Genomic DNA, 19,327 nt, shown 5'->3' with positions numbered 1-19,327 from the left:
CTATTATAGCTGCTAGCAGTAATCACTGTGTTCTCCTGGCTGGGATGGCCATTGACTGAAAGCGCTGATCAAATGTTGATCAGCAGACCTTTTTCGGTCATGTGCCTTCGACAGAAGCCTGACCGGCTTCTTTCGGACCAACTGCCATACACACAGGCTGAATTTTGGACAGTTTCTACTGAACCAGCCCATACCGCTTGATATCAGAAATCAACTTAATCTCCTGTTACAGTTCAGCAGTTGCATCAAAACCAGTAATCTTGTATATTAGACATCTGAATTGTTAATGTTCCTTGTGTATATGACAAGGTTACTATACTTGACTTGTCCTGTTTATGTGATCCTAAAGTCTTTTAGAGAAAAGCCATGCAACACATAATGATATTTGTGCATTGTGATGATCATGCCGTGTAGGGGTAAACCCACCCGCTCTGTAGCTTAAGAAATACCTGCTACCATATACAGAGATTTTCCAACATGTCAATGGCCAGTTGCTCATTTTTCACTTCTTTGTAGAGGAAAACAAGTAACGTTTTCACTGTGCATGTACTGTGTCTGTTCCTTATTCAAGGTAGGAAGAAGAACACAGGATAGTAAGGCTGGTTTCACAGTGAGTTGTTTTTGAAGCGCGTTTGTGTTTAATAAAAGCACAGGAAAAGCTGAAGAAAAATGCTTTCCTTTAAATTTGGGCAGCACAGTGGCTAAATGGTTAGCACTTCCATTTGCCACCTGGCAGTACTAAAGTTGTTGGTTCAAATCCCTGAAAAGAGAACCCTAACCACAAAAGCTAATGGGGCTTTGAAAGTACCACACCATGCTAATACAAGCAAAGAATAAACAGCAGATAAAATTGAACACCTTTTATTAGGTTAAAAAACCACCCATCGGTGGAAAAAGTTAGTCAGACATAGGCACAAAAAGACATATATTGAAAATCAACAAAGGGTTGCAGTAGCTGATGTCTTAGACGTAATAGACATCACGGGCATCAGCCATAGCGAGCAGCAGCCACTGTGTTGGAACAAAATAGGCTCAACTGTACAGATAGTATATGAAATGGTTATCAGTGGAAATATATACATATATAGACAAAGAACACCCAACCATATGACATAATAGGTTTTAATGAACAACTGGCGAAACAGTATCCACTTGAGACCATGAAAAATGCTTTGCGTTATAGATTCCAACACGTTTTGTGGGACACAACCCACTTCTTCAGGGAAAATGGGAAAAACATAAGTGCCAGTTGATGATATCAGCACATTCTGAGATACCTCCTGCTAGGTATAGGTCAATGGTATCTGGGTGAAAAGGGAGAAGCCTCCAACGACCATAAGAAAAAGTCATTGATCAAGAAAGGGTTCAAATGTATTTGAAGACTTGTGGAGGCCAAGTCATCATTCATTCAAAACAGGAATGCAGTGGCCAAGTGGTATAAGTCATCATATATAGCCAAACATAGATTGCTTTACAAAAGTAGGGAGACAAATATCTTGTCCAAGGAGGGGGAGAATGAACCTCAAGCCCAGTTCCCCGTCCGTGTAGACCACAGCACCACCTCCATGGAATTTGCATTTTCTCCCTGTACCTGCATGGGTTTTCTCCAGGTACTCCAGTTTCCTCACACGCTCCAAAAACATGATGGTAGGTTAATTGGCCCTAGTATGTGTATGTATGAATGTAAGTTAGGAATCTTAGATTGTACGCCCCTTGAGGGTTAGGGACTGATGTGAATTTACAATATATATGTAAAGCACTGTGTAAATTGATGGCGCTATATGAGTACCTGAAATAAATAAATTCTATGTATGTCTTCACACTGGTCCTTTGTGGTGTAAAAAATCCTGCTTGCCCCATTTTTGGGGCATATTTGGTCAATTAAAAAAATGCACCAAAAACGCACTTCCCCATTGAAATAAATAGGAATTGCATCAAAAACACAATGCACCTGTGGTAAGTGCTTTATCCAGTGTGGAAAATGCAAAAAAAATGCAAAAAAAAGCAAGAAAAAACATATCAAAAACACAACACAGCAGGAAAAACTGCAGTGTGAAAGCAGCTTCAAACTGGCTACGCAGTATAAATTTTTTTGTACAATTTCCTTTAGATTTAACAAAACCATATACCGTATATACTCGAGTATAAGCCGAGTTTTTCAGCACATTTTTTGTGCTGAAAAACGGCCCCCTCGGCTTATACTCGAGTCAACGTCTGCAGATGTCTAGCAGGGGGACAGAACAGAAGGGAAACTAAGTACAGGGGTGGGCAGGGGGCTGCTGTCTCTTACCTGGCTCCGGTCCCACGACGATCCGGTCCAGGAAGCGCGGCTGCTCCTTCATTCGGTTCGTCCACTGGATGTTTGCGCGGCTGCTCGGCTCCGCCTTCTCACAGGTGATTGGCCGCCAGAACTGTAGCTCAGGAAAGGCACACAGGCGGCCAATCACCGGCGAGGAGGCGGAGCTGAGCGGCCCCGCGAAAATCGAGTGAAGGAGATGCAGGTAAGTGTGCCGTGCTTAGGTGCTGCTGCAACCACATATGCTGGCTGCAGCAGCACCATACTGGAACAGGGGTCAGCAAGTGTCAGTGGGAGGAATAGTGCCCCATCATTGGTGTCACTGATACCAATGATGGGGCATTATTCCTCCCACTGACACCAACGATGGGGCACTTTTCCTCCCCCCCACTGACACCAACGATTGGGCACTATTCCTCCCCCCCCCCACTGACACCAATGATGGGGCACTATTCCACCCCCCACTGACACCAATCATGGAGCACTATTCCACCCCCCACTGACACCAATCATGGGATACTATTCCCCCCCCCCCCACTGACACCAACGATGGGGCACTTTTCCTCCCCCCCACTGACACCAACGATGGGGCACTATTCCTCCACCCCCCCACTGACACCAATGATGGGATACTATTCCTCCCACTGACACCAATGTTGGGACACTATTCCTCCCACTGACACCAATGATGGGACACTATTCCTCCCACTGACACCAAAGATGGGGCACTATTCCACTGACACCAATAATGGGGTGCCTCATTTCCCACCCTCGGCTTATACTCAAGTCAATAGTTTTTCCCAGTTTTTTGTGGTAAAATTAGGTACCTCGGCTTATATTCGGGTCGGCTTATACTCGAGTATATACGGTAATATGAGTTCAAACCTAATCACTTTCAAATTGTATGAAATCAGGCAGGCCCTTGCACTGTATAAGTTAAATCTAGCACAAGAAAATTGTGTCATGTGTAGCCAGCTTTAATCTCAGTGATCAATCTATCCTTGGCCACCTAAGGAGACAAAATAGAAGGTACGAATAAGTTGTGTAATTGAGTGATGAACCTGTTACACATATACACTAGGACAGTATAACATTTAAATGTTAAAAAAAGAAATAAAAAATGTAAATGTAATTGAAATACCAAACTAACAAACTTTTCACTTTACTGCATAGTAGCCACAGTGTTCAAAAACTATCATCTACACTAAGAATTGCTGCTACGCCTCTTACAATTCAGTTGAATGTGATGTGTAAACTAGAACACAGCAGATCTATGGCATATTCTCCACGTAGCATGAATTAACTCCAATTATACCTATGCATGTGGCACTGTGGAGGTGGAGAATCCCTCTTCTAGTAAACCCACCTACTGTGTCTCTTTCCCTCCTGTCATCAGCCTTAAGAAATTCTCCCTGACTTACACTTGCTCAGCTGAAATTCTGCCTGGTTTACAGGAGAGGCAGCATGTCAGAACAGAACTCTACAGCTCCTGCAGACAAGCACCCCAAACAGGATGCCACTACCCCTAACAATACCTCTTTGCCCCTTTCACTTTCTCAGACTGACTCACGTGACAAATGGAGCAAAAAGATGGACTTTCTCCTCTCTGTCATTGGATTTGCTGTGGATCTGGGAAATGTGTGGAGGTTCCCTTACATCTGTTATCAGAATGGTGGCGGTAGGTAATATATTTGCTATTTCTTCAAAATTATTTGCAATCACTTGATTGATTCTCTGCCTTTATAGAACATGTGGAGTATTTTTAAGACTCCCTGAGGCTGAATCCAATGCTTTTCTAAATATACACATTTTTTTCTATATTTGTTTTGTAGCTAAAAAAAAATAACGTATTTAATTAGCAATTTTAAATAATGCAGCATGCTATACTATTTAATTATCAATTTTAAATAATGCAGCATGTTATCCTTTTGAAAAACATGCAAAGTACAATTAGTAAATACGTTCAAGTTTAATTAATGTATTGAGCATATTATGATTTCTTAGTTATATATGTTAGGTTGAAAAAGATACATATTCATGGTGTAAATGCCATTAATGCAATAATTTCTAGCAAAGTATTCAACTGTCATTATGCAACAAGTATACTGGTTATGGAGCAGCTTTATACATTATAAGTAAGTAATTCCCAAAATATTATCATCTGTATTATTGCTCATATATATCGCAAATATTATTTTAATTTATATTTTAAAACGTCTACTATATAGTTTGGTAAAAGTGTTTGTACTTCAAATTAAATTACAATGCAGTGTTTTCAAAATGTTAAACAAATGAAACTTTAAAAAGAAAAAATTCTCAAGGACTTTTTTCAGAAAATGTTAAGTACAACATGTATTATAAAGTTTCCTATTATTGGGAGCCCTACTATTATTTATTTATTTATTGCAGGTACTTAGCACCGTTAATTTATGCAGCGCTTTACATATATATTGTGCATTCACACTAGTCCCTAACCCTCAAGGGACATACACTCTAAAGTCCCTAACTTACATTTATACACATACTAGGGCCAATTTAGACAGGATCCAATTAACTTACAGGCATGTCATTGGAGTGTGGGAGGAAACCGGAGTACCTGGAGGAAACCCACGCAGTCACCTATTACCAGGATATTCTACTTTTAGTTATGGATTATAACTCCTATGCACTTTTTGGCTTGATTTATAATTGGTTTAGAATAAGTAGGACATTTATTATAAAGTTTCCTTTTATTGAGAACGCTACTATTAACAGGATATTCTACTTTTAGTTATGGATTTTAACTACTGTGCTCTTTTTGACTTGATGTATAAATGATTTGGAATTCCTGCTTTATAAGTCATAAAATAAAATCTTTTGCTCGTTTTCAATTCTTAGGGAATTAATTCCCTGGAATAATTAGTACCTACATTTTAATAAATTAGCTTCATAGAGAAGGTAATATTCTAACAGCATTTAAAAAAAAATCTACGTATGACATGCTTGCATTTTTATTTAATTTATTAGATGTGGTTCTAAATGATAAAGTTTTAGTGGCCAATTTTGTTCTATAGGGTATCTCAAACATTTTGTTACACGTGTGCTATAGTCCATAAAAGCTGAATTAGAGTTAGCTTGAGTTTATCATATTTTATGTTCTCAAACAGAATGGTGATCCCAGACATGAAATAAAACATGATGGGACTGCTATTTAGTGTTATCATTCAGTGACTCAAAATACTTTATGCATAAAAGTGCTGTTCCCTGAATACTTTTAATATTTTGTTCAAGTCATTAGTATCATTTATACTAGGTATAATCTGCCAGATTTTTTTGCATTTAGATGATGAGTGCTACTTTACTTATTACTTGTCTTAGCCAAGCAGCTTTAGAATTCTAATTAAAACACATCTAAAAACACTAACCACAAAAATAACCTATCATACTAGATTTAAAATTCTGCAGTGAACTACACAGATGTTACTTTTTATTTTACATATTTACTATCCCTTAGAGGTACTCTCTCTGTTTTTTTTTTGCTCTTTTAATCGTAATGTTTTCTTTCTTTTAGAATTTGCATTAACTTATGTAGATAAAAGCAACCTCTAGGGATGGCAATGATTAGAGTTTATGATACTTGTGTTAGTACGACAACATTGATGGTAGCATGCTACAAATAGACATCATGTATGTCTTAAAGTGCAAATGAAGTTTCACACTGAAGTGCTCTTTGTGTTTTAATATAAGTAAAACTAGCACTTGTACTGGTACAAGTTTTCGTTATGTTATACATTATATTAACGTAAGTCTATCTTTTATTTTAATTTTTGGAAAGTGTAGATAGAGTTAGAACCTTTGTCGGGGTTTTATCAGTGTCTCTGCCTTCAGTGGAATGGTCACTGTGACAGGAAGTGAAAGGTGCCTTTTCCATGTGGACAGAGACATAGAGAAAGGAAAACAACAGGAATGCAAAAGTTACAGAAGTTTTAAGCCTCCTTCAGTCTAGCCATAAGAAAGGAATAACATTTTGGCCATGGTTCCACTTTCAATATATTTTTGTTTTATACAAGATTATTTTTTCCTTGTGTAGGTAAATTGTGGTTTATTTGTACATTTGTGAACTTTTTTTGCTTACACCAACCTTTCACAACTTTTTTACCCAGAGAATCCCCTAAAATCATTTTCATGTCTTGGGAAACACTTAAATAACCATTTAATTGGGGACCAATGGGAAAAATGCCCCTACATGATCAGTAGGCAGAATGCAACCCATACAGTGGTGGTTAGAATACCATCTTTATATACAGATAAAAAAAATGATTTATGGTCATGGTGCAGGCTTTGCCAACTGACATCAGCTCTGGAACTATGTTGGCACCATAAAATGGAAGGACAAGCAACCACAGCTCAAGGAACCTCTAGGAACGTTTGGATGAAACTTTGGGTTTCACAGAACCCTGGTTGAGAATAGGTGGTCTATATGCACAATATAAAATAATAATACATCAATGCTATCTGGTATTTTCAATCCACTGAAATAGTGAGCAGATGGTTTCTCTTTAACCCCAAGCATTCTACTTTGATTAATAGCTAACATTGTACAATAAAAAAATTATAAACCTGCACTTTCCTAGAGCTTTATAATACTAAGCAGCATGCTTAAAAAACAGCATACACATCCACAATAGACATTATATAAAAATACAAGCAGCTATAAAACAGTCTTTTATAATCTACAGATGAACCAAAGTGGATATCCAATCTTCAGTAGATCCTCCACATTTCCACCATCAATGGACAGCACCTTTACCAAGGAATACAAAGAGCAGTTTACCAGATATATAAACCTATAGTTTATAGGAGGTCAGGCTGCGCTTATGTTACATTTCTTCAGGGTACTGATTGATCTAGACTTTGCGGTTAATGCTATCCATTCAAGACCATGCAAGCACGCTTCCTTCCTACTGTTTCTCCACTATTTGCTAGTGTCACTTTCTGCCCCTTCTTGCTTGTTTCCCAATAATATATATATGGCAATATTTTAGTGAAAGATTCATACTTTGTCTTCATAATAAATAAAGTAATGAATAATAACAAAAATACTAGATGTGTTATGCATTTGTGAATTGAGCCTTTTGGGGCTTATGTATAAAAAATAGGTTAAATGGAAAATATTATCTTGCCTATAGCAACTGTTTAGAATCTACACACATCATCTGACTGTTATCTGGCTTCTACTCAACGCTTGTTCTAAAAGAAAATATTTGGCACCACCAACAGTACTTGAGTACACAGGTGTGCCATAATAGGAAGCGGTTTCCTATGGTGGCAAACCAAGAAGATTAGGAACCAGGAGTGTTGGCAGGGGACCTGAAAAGAGTACATTTGGGGCCACTTTGTGCAATGTCATTGCACAGAGCAGGTAAGTATAAGTCTGTTTGATATTTAACAAAAAAAAGGAGATTTTACAATCACTTTAATGTTAATATATTATAACATTATATTATTATTATTATTATTATTAACTTACAGTATGTTTTACATTTTAGCTTGCATGTATTAATACTACAAACTTTAACAAATAAACCATTTACTCACTCAAACGTTTATAGCAAAGAATCATAGTTAATGGAATTCCCATCCTGCCTTTGCCTTGCTCTGCCAATACACACATCATCTGAAATTAATGTAAACCTATTTATGCAAAAATTAATGATCACTAGCATTTCCATCTGAACCACATGTGTATTGAAAGGAATTGGAATAAATTTACCCCTCATTTGCATTGCAGTGATGTTGAAAGCAGCAGGTTTTAATTTAGTCACATGATACCTTTTACAGGAACTAATTATAATACAACAGTGGATCACTGCATTTTAACAGTATTACCATTTCAAATTCATTATATGTATGTTCACCATTCAATTGCTGTACAAATTGCCTAATAGTCATTAAAGCAAATTTTTTTTTGCACAGTTTACTATATGCCCACATACAAATTGATTACATACTGATGTTTATGAAAATGTATAACCTATCCTAACAATTTGTATCCTTAAACAAAAGTTAACCAGGAAATGCCATGAGTCAAACCTACCCGTGAAATTAAATTGTTAGCTTTTGGCAGATGCTGTAGGGTTGAATCACCAAGTCTTCAAGCTTGGGCCCCTGGTAGTAAGAACCCATCACTCAAGTAGTAGCCATTACAAATTCAAGCAATATAATTGATAGCTGAAGGCTCTATTATCAAGAGTGAAAGGTGCTGGAAATTGATAGCCTTGGTATTACCATGGTGGGGAACTAATGTGGGAAGATCTTGCTGTTGAGAGGTAGAAGTAGAAGACAAGGACACAATAAGATAACAATAAAAGTGAGCGCTCTATACACAAAAGCCGCTGCACATTCAAGGAAACCAGATAAAGCCTTGTGCAAGTTATTATTATTTATTATTATTATTATTATTATTATTATTACATCGAGTTTATATAGCGCCAAAGGGTTTGCTCAGCGCTGTACAATAGGGGGGACAATACATGGCACAGTAAAACAAAAACAGACAGCGTACGAGGGGTAAGAGGGCCCTACTCTTTCAAGCTTACAATCTAGGAGGGAGGGGGTAGTGGAACAATAGGAAGTGGCTGAGGGGAATGAAGTGGCTGAGGGGGATGAAGTGGTGGGAGGAATGAGGGAGGATGGCCGTTAGGTGAGGGTGGGGTAGGCTTCCCTGAAGAGATGGGTTTTGAGGGAGCGCCTGAATGTGGGGAGGGAAGGCGACAGTCGGATTGATTGGGGCAGTGAGCTCCAGAGGATAGGGGAGGACCTGGAGAAGTCCTGCAGTCGTGCATGGGAGGAGGAGACCAGGGAGCAGGATAGAAGGAGATCCTGTGAGGAGCGAAGGGTACGGGTAGGGTGGTACTTGGGGATCAGGTTGGTGAGGTAGTCAGGGGCAGTGTTATGAATGGCTTTGTAGGTCAGGATTAGAAGTTTAAATTTGATGCGTTGGGCAATCGGGAGCCAGTGGAGGGAGAGGCAGAGGGGGGTGGCAGAGGTGGAGCGGGTGGTGAGGTGGATGAGTCTGGCTGCTGAGTTCAGGATGGTCGGGAGCGGGGAGAGCCTGCACTTGGGTAGGCCAATGAGAAGAGAGTTGCAGTAGTCAAGGCGTGAGATGATGAGGGAGTGTACAAGAAGTTTGGTGGTGTCTGGGGTGAGGAAGGCACGTATCTTGGCAATATTGCGGAGATGGAGCCTGCATGTGTTTGCAAGTGATTTGACATGAGGGAGGAAGGAGAGGTTAGAGTCAAGAATGACGCCAAGGACTTTGGCTTGCGGGGCGGGAATGATAGTGGTGTTGGTGGTGGTGATGGATAGGCTGGGGGGGATGGTGTGGGCAGGGGGAAAGACGAGGAGTTCGGTTTTGGAGAGGTTAAGCTTGAGGAAATGGAGCGACATCCAGTCTGAGATGTCGTTTAGGAGGTGAGTGATGCGGGTGGAGATAGTGGGGGTGAGGAGAGGGGTGGAGAGGTAGATTTGGGTGTCGTCAGCATAGAGGTGATAATTGAAGCCATGGGAGTGTATGAGTGTGCCCAGGGAGAAGGTGTAGATGGAGAAGAGAAGGGGTCCAAGGACAAAGCCTTGGGGGACCCCAACAGAGAGGGGGAGGGAGGGGGAGGTGGTACCAGTGTAGGTGACACTGAAGGAGCGTCGGGATAGGTAGGATGAGAACCAGGAGAGAGTGGTATCTCTGATGCCAAGGAAGAGTAGTTTATTAAGGAGGAGGGGGTGGTCGACTGTGTCGAAGGCCGCAGAGAGGTCCAGGAGAAGGAGGACAGAGTAGTCGCCCTTGGCTTTGGCGTTTAGTAGGTCGTTAGTGATTTTGAGGAGGGCAGTTTCAGTGGAGTGTAGGGGACGGAAGCCGGACTGTAATGGGTCAAGGAGGTTATTGTCAATAAGGTGGGCGCTTAGGCAATCGTAGACTATGCGCTCAAGGAGCTTGGAGGTGAGTGGCAGCAGGGAGATGGGTCTGAGGTTGTTGGGGTCCGCGGGATCCAGGGAGGGCTTTTTGAGTATGGGGGTGATATGTGCGTGCTTTAGGGGGGAGGGGAATGCGCCAGTAGAGAGGGAGAGATTGAAGATGTGGGTGAGGGAACGGATGAGGGAAGAGGGGGGTGACCGGAGGAGTTGAGAGGGGATAGGGTCCAGGGGGCAGGTAGTGAGGCGGGCTTCTGAGAGGACCTTGACGATTTCCTCAGTAGTGACAGGGCTGAGGGGGTTACGGTGGGCGGGGCCTTGGGAGCGGTGGAGGGCAGTGCGGTTGTGAGGGCAGAGGAGGGGGGAGAAGAAGGGGTGACAGGGGTGGGGAGGCTAGGTGGGGAGGTAGATTGCGAGTTTACAATGTCCTTACGGATAGTGTCAATCTTGTTACGGAAATGGGTGGCAATCTCGTGGGCGGTGAGTGAGGTACTGAGTGGAGGAGGGGGGGAGAGAGCAGAGAGTTGAAGGTGGAGAAGAGTCGGCGAGGGCAGGAGGAGAGGGTGTTGATTAGGTTAACAAAGTAGGCCTGCTTGGCGGCGTGGAGGGAGGAGGTGTAAGTGAGGAAGGCAGATTTGTAGAGGGAGAATGCGTGAGGGGACCTGGTTTTGCGCCACAGTCTCTCCAGTGCGCGACTGCGACGTTTGAGGCGTTTAGTGCTGTCATTCTGCCATGGTTGAAGCGGCCTGGGTTTGATGATGCGCGTGGTTAGGGGTGCCAGAGAGTCTAGGGCAGCTGACAGTGAGTCGTTGTACAAGGTGGTGGCTATGTCAGGACATGACAGTGGGAGGATGCTGTCGTGTAGGCGGTCGGCGGCTGAGTGGAGGGGGGCCTGGTTCAGGTTGCGGAGATTGCGGCTGGTGATGGTTTGCCGTTTTTGGGGGGGGGAGTTGGGGGAAGGGGAGATGGAGAACGTGATGAGGTGGTGGTCAGAGAGAGGGAAGGGGGTGTTAGAGAACTGGTTGAGGGTACAGAGGTGGGAGAAGACGAGGTCCAGGGTGTTCCCTCCGATGTGGGTGGAGGATTGCGTGTGCTGTGTGAGCGCAAAGGAGGAGGTTAGGTGGAGGAATTGGGAAGTGGCCGGGTTGTTGTCGTTGATGGGGATGTTGAAGTCCCCGAGGATGATGGTCGGTAGCTCAGAGGAGAGGAAGAAGGGGAGCCAGGCGGCGAAGTTGTCCAAGAAGTGGGGTATGGACCCAGGAGGTCTGTAGATCACTGCGATCCTTAGGGGGGTCGCAAAGAATGTAAACAATAATATGCAGCGCTGATAGTCAATAAAAGATGCCTGATAAGTAATGCAGTAAATAATGGTGATTATCAATCAGTCAGTGACAAATAAAGTTGGTAGTGAAAACACATCAAATTCCAGTCCTGTGATGGTGCTCCCCGTGCATATGATACAAATGCGCACTAACCAGAACCGTATTTGAAATACGCAATGTATATAAATCTCATGAAGATCCCTCTTCTCTGGTCAAGGACTGGACTGGAACTTATGGTGAAGTAGTATTAACACCCTTCTCCTGGCTGATCATCTTCTGAGGGGTGGAGCCTAAACATGGCGGCGTCGGAGAGCACGATGTGAGTGCTCTCCGATAACCTCCAAAACTAACCTTCCGAGACCCTCATGGAGTGAAGCCCTACCTGCTTGAGGAGGGCTCCAAGCGGGGAGAGACTGGCGCGGGGGGGGGGAGAGGAGAGCGGGCACGGACCTCGGGAAGGTGATCTCGCTGCGGAGACTCCAGTGCAGCTGTCGGGTTGCCGGGGAGACGAAGCAGGGCGGTGTGAGCACGCTGCTCGCCGCAAGGCATCACTGGGAGGCAGAGACGCCGGCCGGCTCCCTGTCAGAGCGGCAGTGACATGTCGGCTCCCCCTGTGCTACAGGACTGGAAAGCCGTGCGGCCAGTGGAGGAGTGAAGCAGGAGAAAGGGACCAGCTGAGGAGGACCTCGGTGGGAAAGAGGAGGCTGGTTGGTGCTCTAATTAAATAAAGTGCTGCCGGCTTATAGTTGCCTGTATCCCCCTGGCTGGCTGTTTGATCCTGGGTCAGGGAGACCCATAAATATCAGGACATCTACTCTTCTTCCCCAAGACCATTCCCAAGGAGAGAGAAAGGAGGTGGAAAGAAAGAAATAAAGTATCGGATACCCCGAGGAATCCCCCCCAGGATTGAGCAGCAGTGAAGGCCCTCCACATAAGCCTGGAACCACCGTCCTGAGAAGGGAAGGGTGAGTGAAAACTGTTGGGGGCTTATTGCATGGTGAACCCCTGAGTGATACAGGCGTCCAAGGGGTCAAAGAGGGGAGGATTCCTAGGGGTTAGAAGAGAAGAAGAAAGGAGGCCCAGGTGTCCCAGGAGAGTAAAGGATATAGGATAAATTGCAAGGCTATCAAGATATATAGAGATATGAAGAACAAAGGTCCCAAGGGAGCAGGGCCCAAAGGGGCCCAAACAGGAACAATAAAGAAATTTACATCATATGGAAATACTACGCCAGAAAGGGCCCAAGGTGCAAAGGGGGAAATGGACACTAGTTCAGGAAATAGCCCTAGATTATCATGGAGCATGAACAGCAGCGGTAGCCAACAAATAGTGGAGGGCTTGGGAAAAAAAGAGTCAGAAGGTGAACTACAATTACCAAATAAGAAGGAGATGGCAGAAATGTTTCAAAATCTGGAAAAAACGATAAAACATGAAATGACAGCTATTCGAAATGATTTAGGTCACCTTCTATTAAGAATGGAAGAAACGGAGGAGAAAGTTAAAATCCAGGCCCAGAAAATAGATAATTTAAGGGAAAGAATAAGCCAATTAGAAAATAACCAGAAAAAAATGATCTTTAGGATGGAAGTTCAAGAAAATAAAGAAAGAAGGAGTAATCTTAGAATACGAGGAATCCCAGAGACTGCTAAAGGGGAAATACTATATGAACTAGTTAAAAAAATCCTAAACTCCATAAGAGATAAACCGGAATCTGATGGGATCGATTTGGACGGAGTGTTTAGGGTAGGAAAGTTCAAACGGGCTACTGAGAAGGAAAGACCGAGGGACATAATTGTCCAGTTCCAAAATTTTGAGGCCAAAGACGAGATCTGGAAGAAGACCAAGGGAAGATCATTAATTAAGTGTGGAGACTTGACTATCCAAATCTATGCGGACTTAACAGTAGAGACCCTAAGGAGAAGGAGATCCCTGAAACCCCTGTTGGAGCAAATGAGAAAACAGAATGTGCAGTATAGATGGGGTACCTCAGCATTTCTAATTGGCTGGAAAAATGGGGTCACAGCGTATCTGAGATTTCCGGATGAATTAAGAGATTTCTGTGATAGACTGGACTTGCAAAGAATGGAGATAGCTGGGTGGGAAGAAGAAAAAGAAGATAAAGGAAACATAAATGTTATAAGAAAAGAGGACTGGCAACAGGTCGGGCTGAGGGAGGCCTCGGGGGTGGGGGGGGAGGAGAGGGAGAATTAAGTAGAAAATGAATTTTTTTTTTTTTTCTCTTACTTCTCCCTCTCGCCCCTAGCCTTCCCCCTCCGGATGCTGAGACCCGCTTGGAGGCTCCGATTAAGGCAGGGAGGTAAAGAGTAAAGACTCTTGTTGAATCTAGATGACAGAGAGAGGGAATCGGGGCGGTTGGAGGAGAGGTGAACCGTACATAGGCGGAGCTGACGCCCCAAATTTTAAATCAATGGTGGAAATAGATCCACAAATGATTTGTAGGCAGTTTATAGGCCTAAAAACGGGTAGGGGAAAAAGAAGGGAGGATGAGAGGGGTGGTGGGGGGGGGGGGAGGGAGGGGGGAGGGGACGAGAGTTGGGTGGGAGGAAGGGAGGGGAGGAGGTATTGGGTCAATACTCTGCAGGACAGAAGGGATAAAGAGGAAGAGGCAATCTGGAAGAGAGATGAACTTAATTGGGAAAGATGGAAGAATTACAGTTTATAACCTATAATGTGAACGGGCTGAGCTGTCCAGGGAAGAGATTTAGGTTGTTTAATGAGTTACATCACAGGGCTACGTCAGTGGTATTTTTACAGGAGACGCATTTTGAGATAGAGGCAAACGTGAAATTGAAATCCAAATACTATCCAACATGGTACTATGCAGATTCTCCAATTAAAAGAGCAAAAGGGGTTGCAATAGGTTTGGCAAAGAACATGAGATTTGAGTTGGAGGATAGAAGAACCTACCCGGAGGGGAGGTTTTTATTTTTAAAAGGTAGACTTCAGGGGATTGAGTGTACTTTAGCCAATATATACTGCCCCAATAAAAACTCGGAGAAGTATATGAAGGGCTTGTTGAAGGAATTAATGGACTTTAAAAAAGGGCGCTTGATAGTAGCTGGAGACCTAAACTTTTGTATGGACCCACAAAAGGATAGTACCTCTTCTGTGCAAAAAGAGGGGAGCAGGTCTCTGAGAGCTTTGAAAAAAGTGATGCATGAATATCAACTAGTGGATACCTGGAGAATAATGCATATGAAAGACAGAGACTATACCTTCTTCTCTAATGCACACGAGATATACTCGAGATTAGATTACATCTTAATAGACCATCAACTAATAGATCATCTGGTAAAAATTGACATAGAGACAAGGACGTTCTCGGATCATGCTCCGGTCGTGATGAAGTTGGGATGGGGAAGAAGGTGGACGGGAGGATTAGGGTGGAGGTTAAATGAGGTTCTTCTTCTGGATGAGGATGTAGTTCAGAAAATCGAGAAGGAGATCAAGGTATACTTTAAGGAGAACGAAACAGAGGAAGTATCGATAGCTACAGTCTGGGAAAGTCATAAGGTATTCATAAGAGGAATCTTGATTGCGGCTGGAGCAAGGAAGAAAAAGGAAAGAAGAGAGAGGGTCAGTGGGCTCTTAAAAGAAATATTGGACTTGGAGCAGATCCATAAGAAGAAAATAACAAAAGATACGAGACAGAAGTTACTGGATAAAAAAGAGGAGCTAGAGAGGTTGATGGATGAGGAGAAGAGAAGAGTATACAACAGGGTTTTAATTGAGAGGTATAGATGGGGAGACAGACCAGGAAGATATCTAATGAGAGCTTTGAATAAAAAGAAAAATAGGAATTATATAGAAAAGATAAAAAGCTCAAAGGGGGAGTTGGTCCACTCAAATAAAGAGATTATTAAAGTGTTTACGGAGTATTACAAAAAGTTATATAATATTAGCCCCCAAGGCCCTCTAAAAGAAGCCCAAGAGGGAATTAAGGAAAAAAAGATGACATACTTAAAAAATGCGGGATTACCAAAACTAAGTGAAGCACAGTTGAACTCCTTAGACGTAGAAATCTCCCAGGAAGAAATTAAAATAGCATTAAGAAGTACAGGAGGGGGAAAAAGTCCAGGTCCGGGTGGCTATACAGTTAAGTACTATAAACAATTTAGTGAAGTATTGTTACCCAAGCTGGAGAAATATATTAATGCTTTGGGAGGTGGGATGGAAGTAAGGAGAGAATCCCTACAGGCACATGTAGTACTTATTCACAAGGAGGGAAAGGACCCATCTCAGTGCTCCAGCTATAGACCTATCTCACTATTGAACACAGACACTAAACTGTATGCAAAGGTGTTAGCAAACAGGTTGAGAGATCTGATGCCTGAATGGATCCATGGAGATCAGGTGGGCTTTGTACCGGGGAGAGAAGGTAGAGATAACGGCTTGAGAACCCTGATGCTTATTCAGAAGAGTAGAAGAGGGAAAGCCCCGGTGGTGCTCTTGTCAATTGATGCGGAGAAGGCATTTGATAGAGTGGACTGGGGCTTTATGATGGACAACTTAAAAGTGTTGGGGATAGGAGATAGAATGCGAGAGTGGATAAGTAAACTATATAGGGAGCCTACTGCAATCATCACGGTAAATGGGGAGAGATCAGAACCCATTGGAATGTCAAATGGTACAAGACAGGGCTGTCCTCTGTCCCCTCTGCTATATGTATTGTCACTCGAACCCCTGTTGTCAATAATAAAAAATAGTGGATCGGTAAAGGGAATTCAGATAGAATCCTTAGAACATAGAGTAGCGGCCTTTGCGGACGACTTATTGTTCTACGTGGGGAATCCCCGAATAACTCTCCCAAATATAATGAAGATTCTGAAGGAGTACGGTGAACTATCAAATTTAAAAATTAATCCAACGAAAACAGAGATCCTGAATATTAATATATCAAAGAATGAAAAAGAAAAATTACAAAAAGAATTCCCCTTTATATGGAGAGAAAAAGAGATAAAATACCTAGGAATAAAACTCACTGCCTCATCTAAGCATTTGTATAGATTAAACTATATCTCTTTGATAAATGAGATCAGGGAAGATTTAAAAAGACTAGAAGGAGGAAATCCATCCTGGATAGGACGTATAAACTTAGTCAAAATGGTAATTATGCCTAAAATACTGTATAGATTTCAAATGGTACCAATTAAAATTCCAGAAGCCTTCTTTAAGATAATGAAAAAAATGTTAACAAGATACATATGGAAGAATAAAAAACCTAGAATAGCATATGAAACATTGAGTAGGACTAAAGAGAAAGGGGAATTGGGTTTACCAGATGTCAAGAGATACTATAAAGCAGTGGTTTTGGCAAGAATATATGACTGGACATTTAACCATAAGGGGAAAAGTTGGGTAACAATTGAAAATGATCTTAGTGGCATTAGATTGAGTCAGATGATATGGGTCCCACCACAGTTCAGGGGAACTAAAGAAAGCACAAGTATTTACACTTTAAATGTTTTTAGGGTATGGGACAATTTACATAAAAATATGAAATGGGAATTTAATTCAATATTAATGCCTCTCACAAACACTGAGTACTTTCCTCCGGGAAAGAACAAGATATCGGGGAGATGGTTTAGAAAGGAGGACACCCAACTGAGAGATGTATTGGTGGAGGGGGAATTGAGATCACTTAAAGAGTTAATAGAGAAGAAGGGAGACATTTTTATTAGAATGGATGAGTGGAAATACCATCAATTGAAAAGTTTTATTGGAAAACTACCGAAACCTTTGAGAATAAAACAGGAGTGGAATATGTTTGAAAGGTTGTTAGAGACACGAAGGGATGGGAAGCACGGTATTTCAAAAGTGTATAGAATACTCACAGAATTAGACACAAACACAAAGTTAATCTTTATGACAAAATGGGAAAGAGATATGGGAGTTGGGTTTGATGAAGATAGACAGAGAAAGATGTTTAGATTGATACACGAGAATATTAGTATGAGAGAGGTTGAGGTTAATTATAAGTGTGTGACACGATGGCACATCACACCGAGTGTAGAACACAAGATGAATGGGGAAAGTTCAAATATGTGTTGGAGAGGATGTGGAGAAATAGGCACGGTGTTTCACATATGGTGGGAATGTCCAAAAATCCAGGCTTTTTGGAAGACAATAGTCAAGTTGATTGAAGAAATAACTGAAATTGACATAGGATTAGACCCAATGACGTGTCTCCTACACAATGTGGAGACATCTGTAAATAAATATAAAGATTCAGGTATTTGGTACTTCTTGAATGCGGCGAAAGGATTGATACCCAAGTTTTGGCGGAAAGTCGAGGTACCGAAGGAGATGGACTGGATTAACAGAGTAAACCAGATAGGTAGAATGGAAAGATCATATCATACGCAGGAAGATAGGATGAGAGTTTATCTCAGGAGATGGGAAAAGTGGGAAAGAGCAGGATTGAAAGAGAAATATAGGAAAACATGAACAACAAAAAATTAAAAAGCCTCAAGAGAATAGAATGGGTTAGAGTCTGCAGAGGGGGAGGAGGGGGGAAGAGGGGTGGGAAGGAAGGGTAGTGGGATGGGAAAGAAAAGAGTTTTTAGTAAGGGAAAGGCAGAAATGTTATAAATGTCTATTTGTATGAGAATTACTTCCCTTTTTGGGTTTTTGTATTAACATGAAAAATTTAATAAATATTTAAATTTAAAAAAAAAAACACCCTTCTCCTCGTCCTCCCCAGCACTGCACACAGACAGCCCTTCACGCTTGTTTAAAGGCTAGGCTTCTTGCATTACTATTAATTGTAACTAGATTTGAACACTATCTGTCTCAACAAAGGGTTACAGGCTACGCTTCTTGCATTGTATGTTAATGAGGACAGACACATTCTGATATTGGTCAAAAAAGTTTGCAAACAGCTAGAAAGACACCTTCTCTTGAGAAACATTTAAAAGGGAAGACATAATTTAAAAAAAATCCATCATGGCTGTAAAAGCAATGATAGTGCAAATAAAAAAAGAAAATTCTGATTACCTCCCTAGAGTAGTGCAGTGTCAACTATGGTAACACTGCACTACTCTGGTGACAGGATGTAAAAAAAAGGTTTTAAAAATATATTTATTTTTTTTTTGCACACTGTCACAAGAGCAAGTGCAGTGTCCCTATACTGACATCGTACTGCTGTGGCGGTGATCATGTACAATGGCTGGCTGCTCTGATATCATTGTATGTCAGTGCAACCAGCCATTATCTCTGATCACTGCCACAGCAGTAAAATGTCACTAGACCAGTGCTGTCAGTCAGTGTCTCTAATCACCGCCACACCAGTCAGTGTTCCCAAGCACTGTCACCCACTCACAGTGTCCCTAATCACTACCAGACCACTCACAGTGTCCCTGATCACTACCACACCAGTCATATTGCCCCGATCACCACTACAACAGTCATATTGTCCCTGGTCATCATCACACCAATTACAGTATCAGCGATCACCACTATACTAATCACAGTGTCCCTGATCACTGCCACACCAGTCATATTGTCCCTGATCACCACTACAACAGTCATATTGCTCCGATCACCACTACAACAGTCATATTGTCCCTGGTCAACATCACACCAATTACAGTATCAGCGATCACCGCTACACTAATCAGTGTCCCTGATCACCGCCACACCAGTCATATTGTCACTGATCACCACTACAATAGTCATATTGCCCCTGATCACCACTACAACAGTCATATTGTCCCTGGTCATCATCACACCAATCACAGTA

At 42.1% G+C, this 19,327-nt stretch overlaps 1 protein-coding gene across 1 annotated transcript in view; it reads left to right on the top strand.

Annotated features, from left to right (window-relative positions):
- Positions 1–3,705: 3,705 nt before the first annotated feature.
- The window catches only part of LOC149457074 (sodium-dependent serotonin transporter-like), a 68,291-nt gene continuing 52,669 nt past the window's right edge, over positions 3,706–19,327 (top strand). The window contains exon 1 of the mRNA XM_089684110.1: positions 3,706–3,974. Coding sequence (XP_089540236.1) covers positions 3,761–3,974 — 214 coding nt within the window. The 5' untranslated portion in view covers positions 3,706–3,760. The remainder of the gene's footprint in view (positions 3,975–19,327) is intronic.

The sequence above is a fragment of the Staurois parvus genome, unplaced genomic scaffold (assembly GCF_062004578.1).
Source record: "Staurois parvus isolate SC_StPar_1 unplaced genomic scaffold, SC_StPar_1.0 ptg000336l, whole genome shotgun sequence".
NCBI classification, from domain to species: Eukaryota; Metazoa; Chordata; class Amphibia; order Anura; family Ranidae; genus Staurois; species Staurois parvus.
This window is presented reverse-complemented; position numbering and strand designations above follow the sequence as displayed.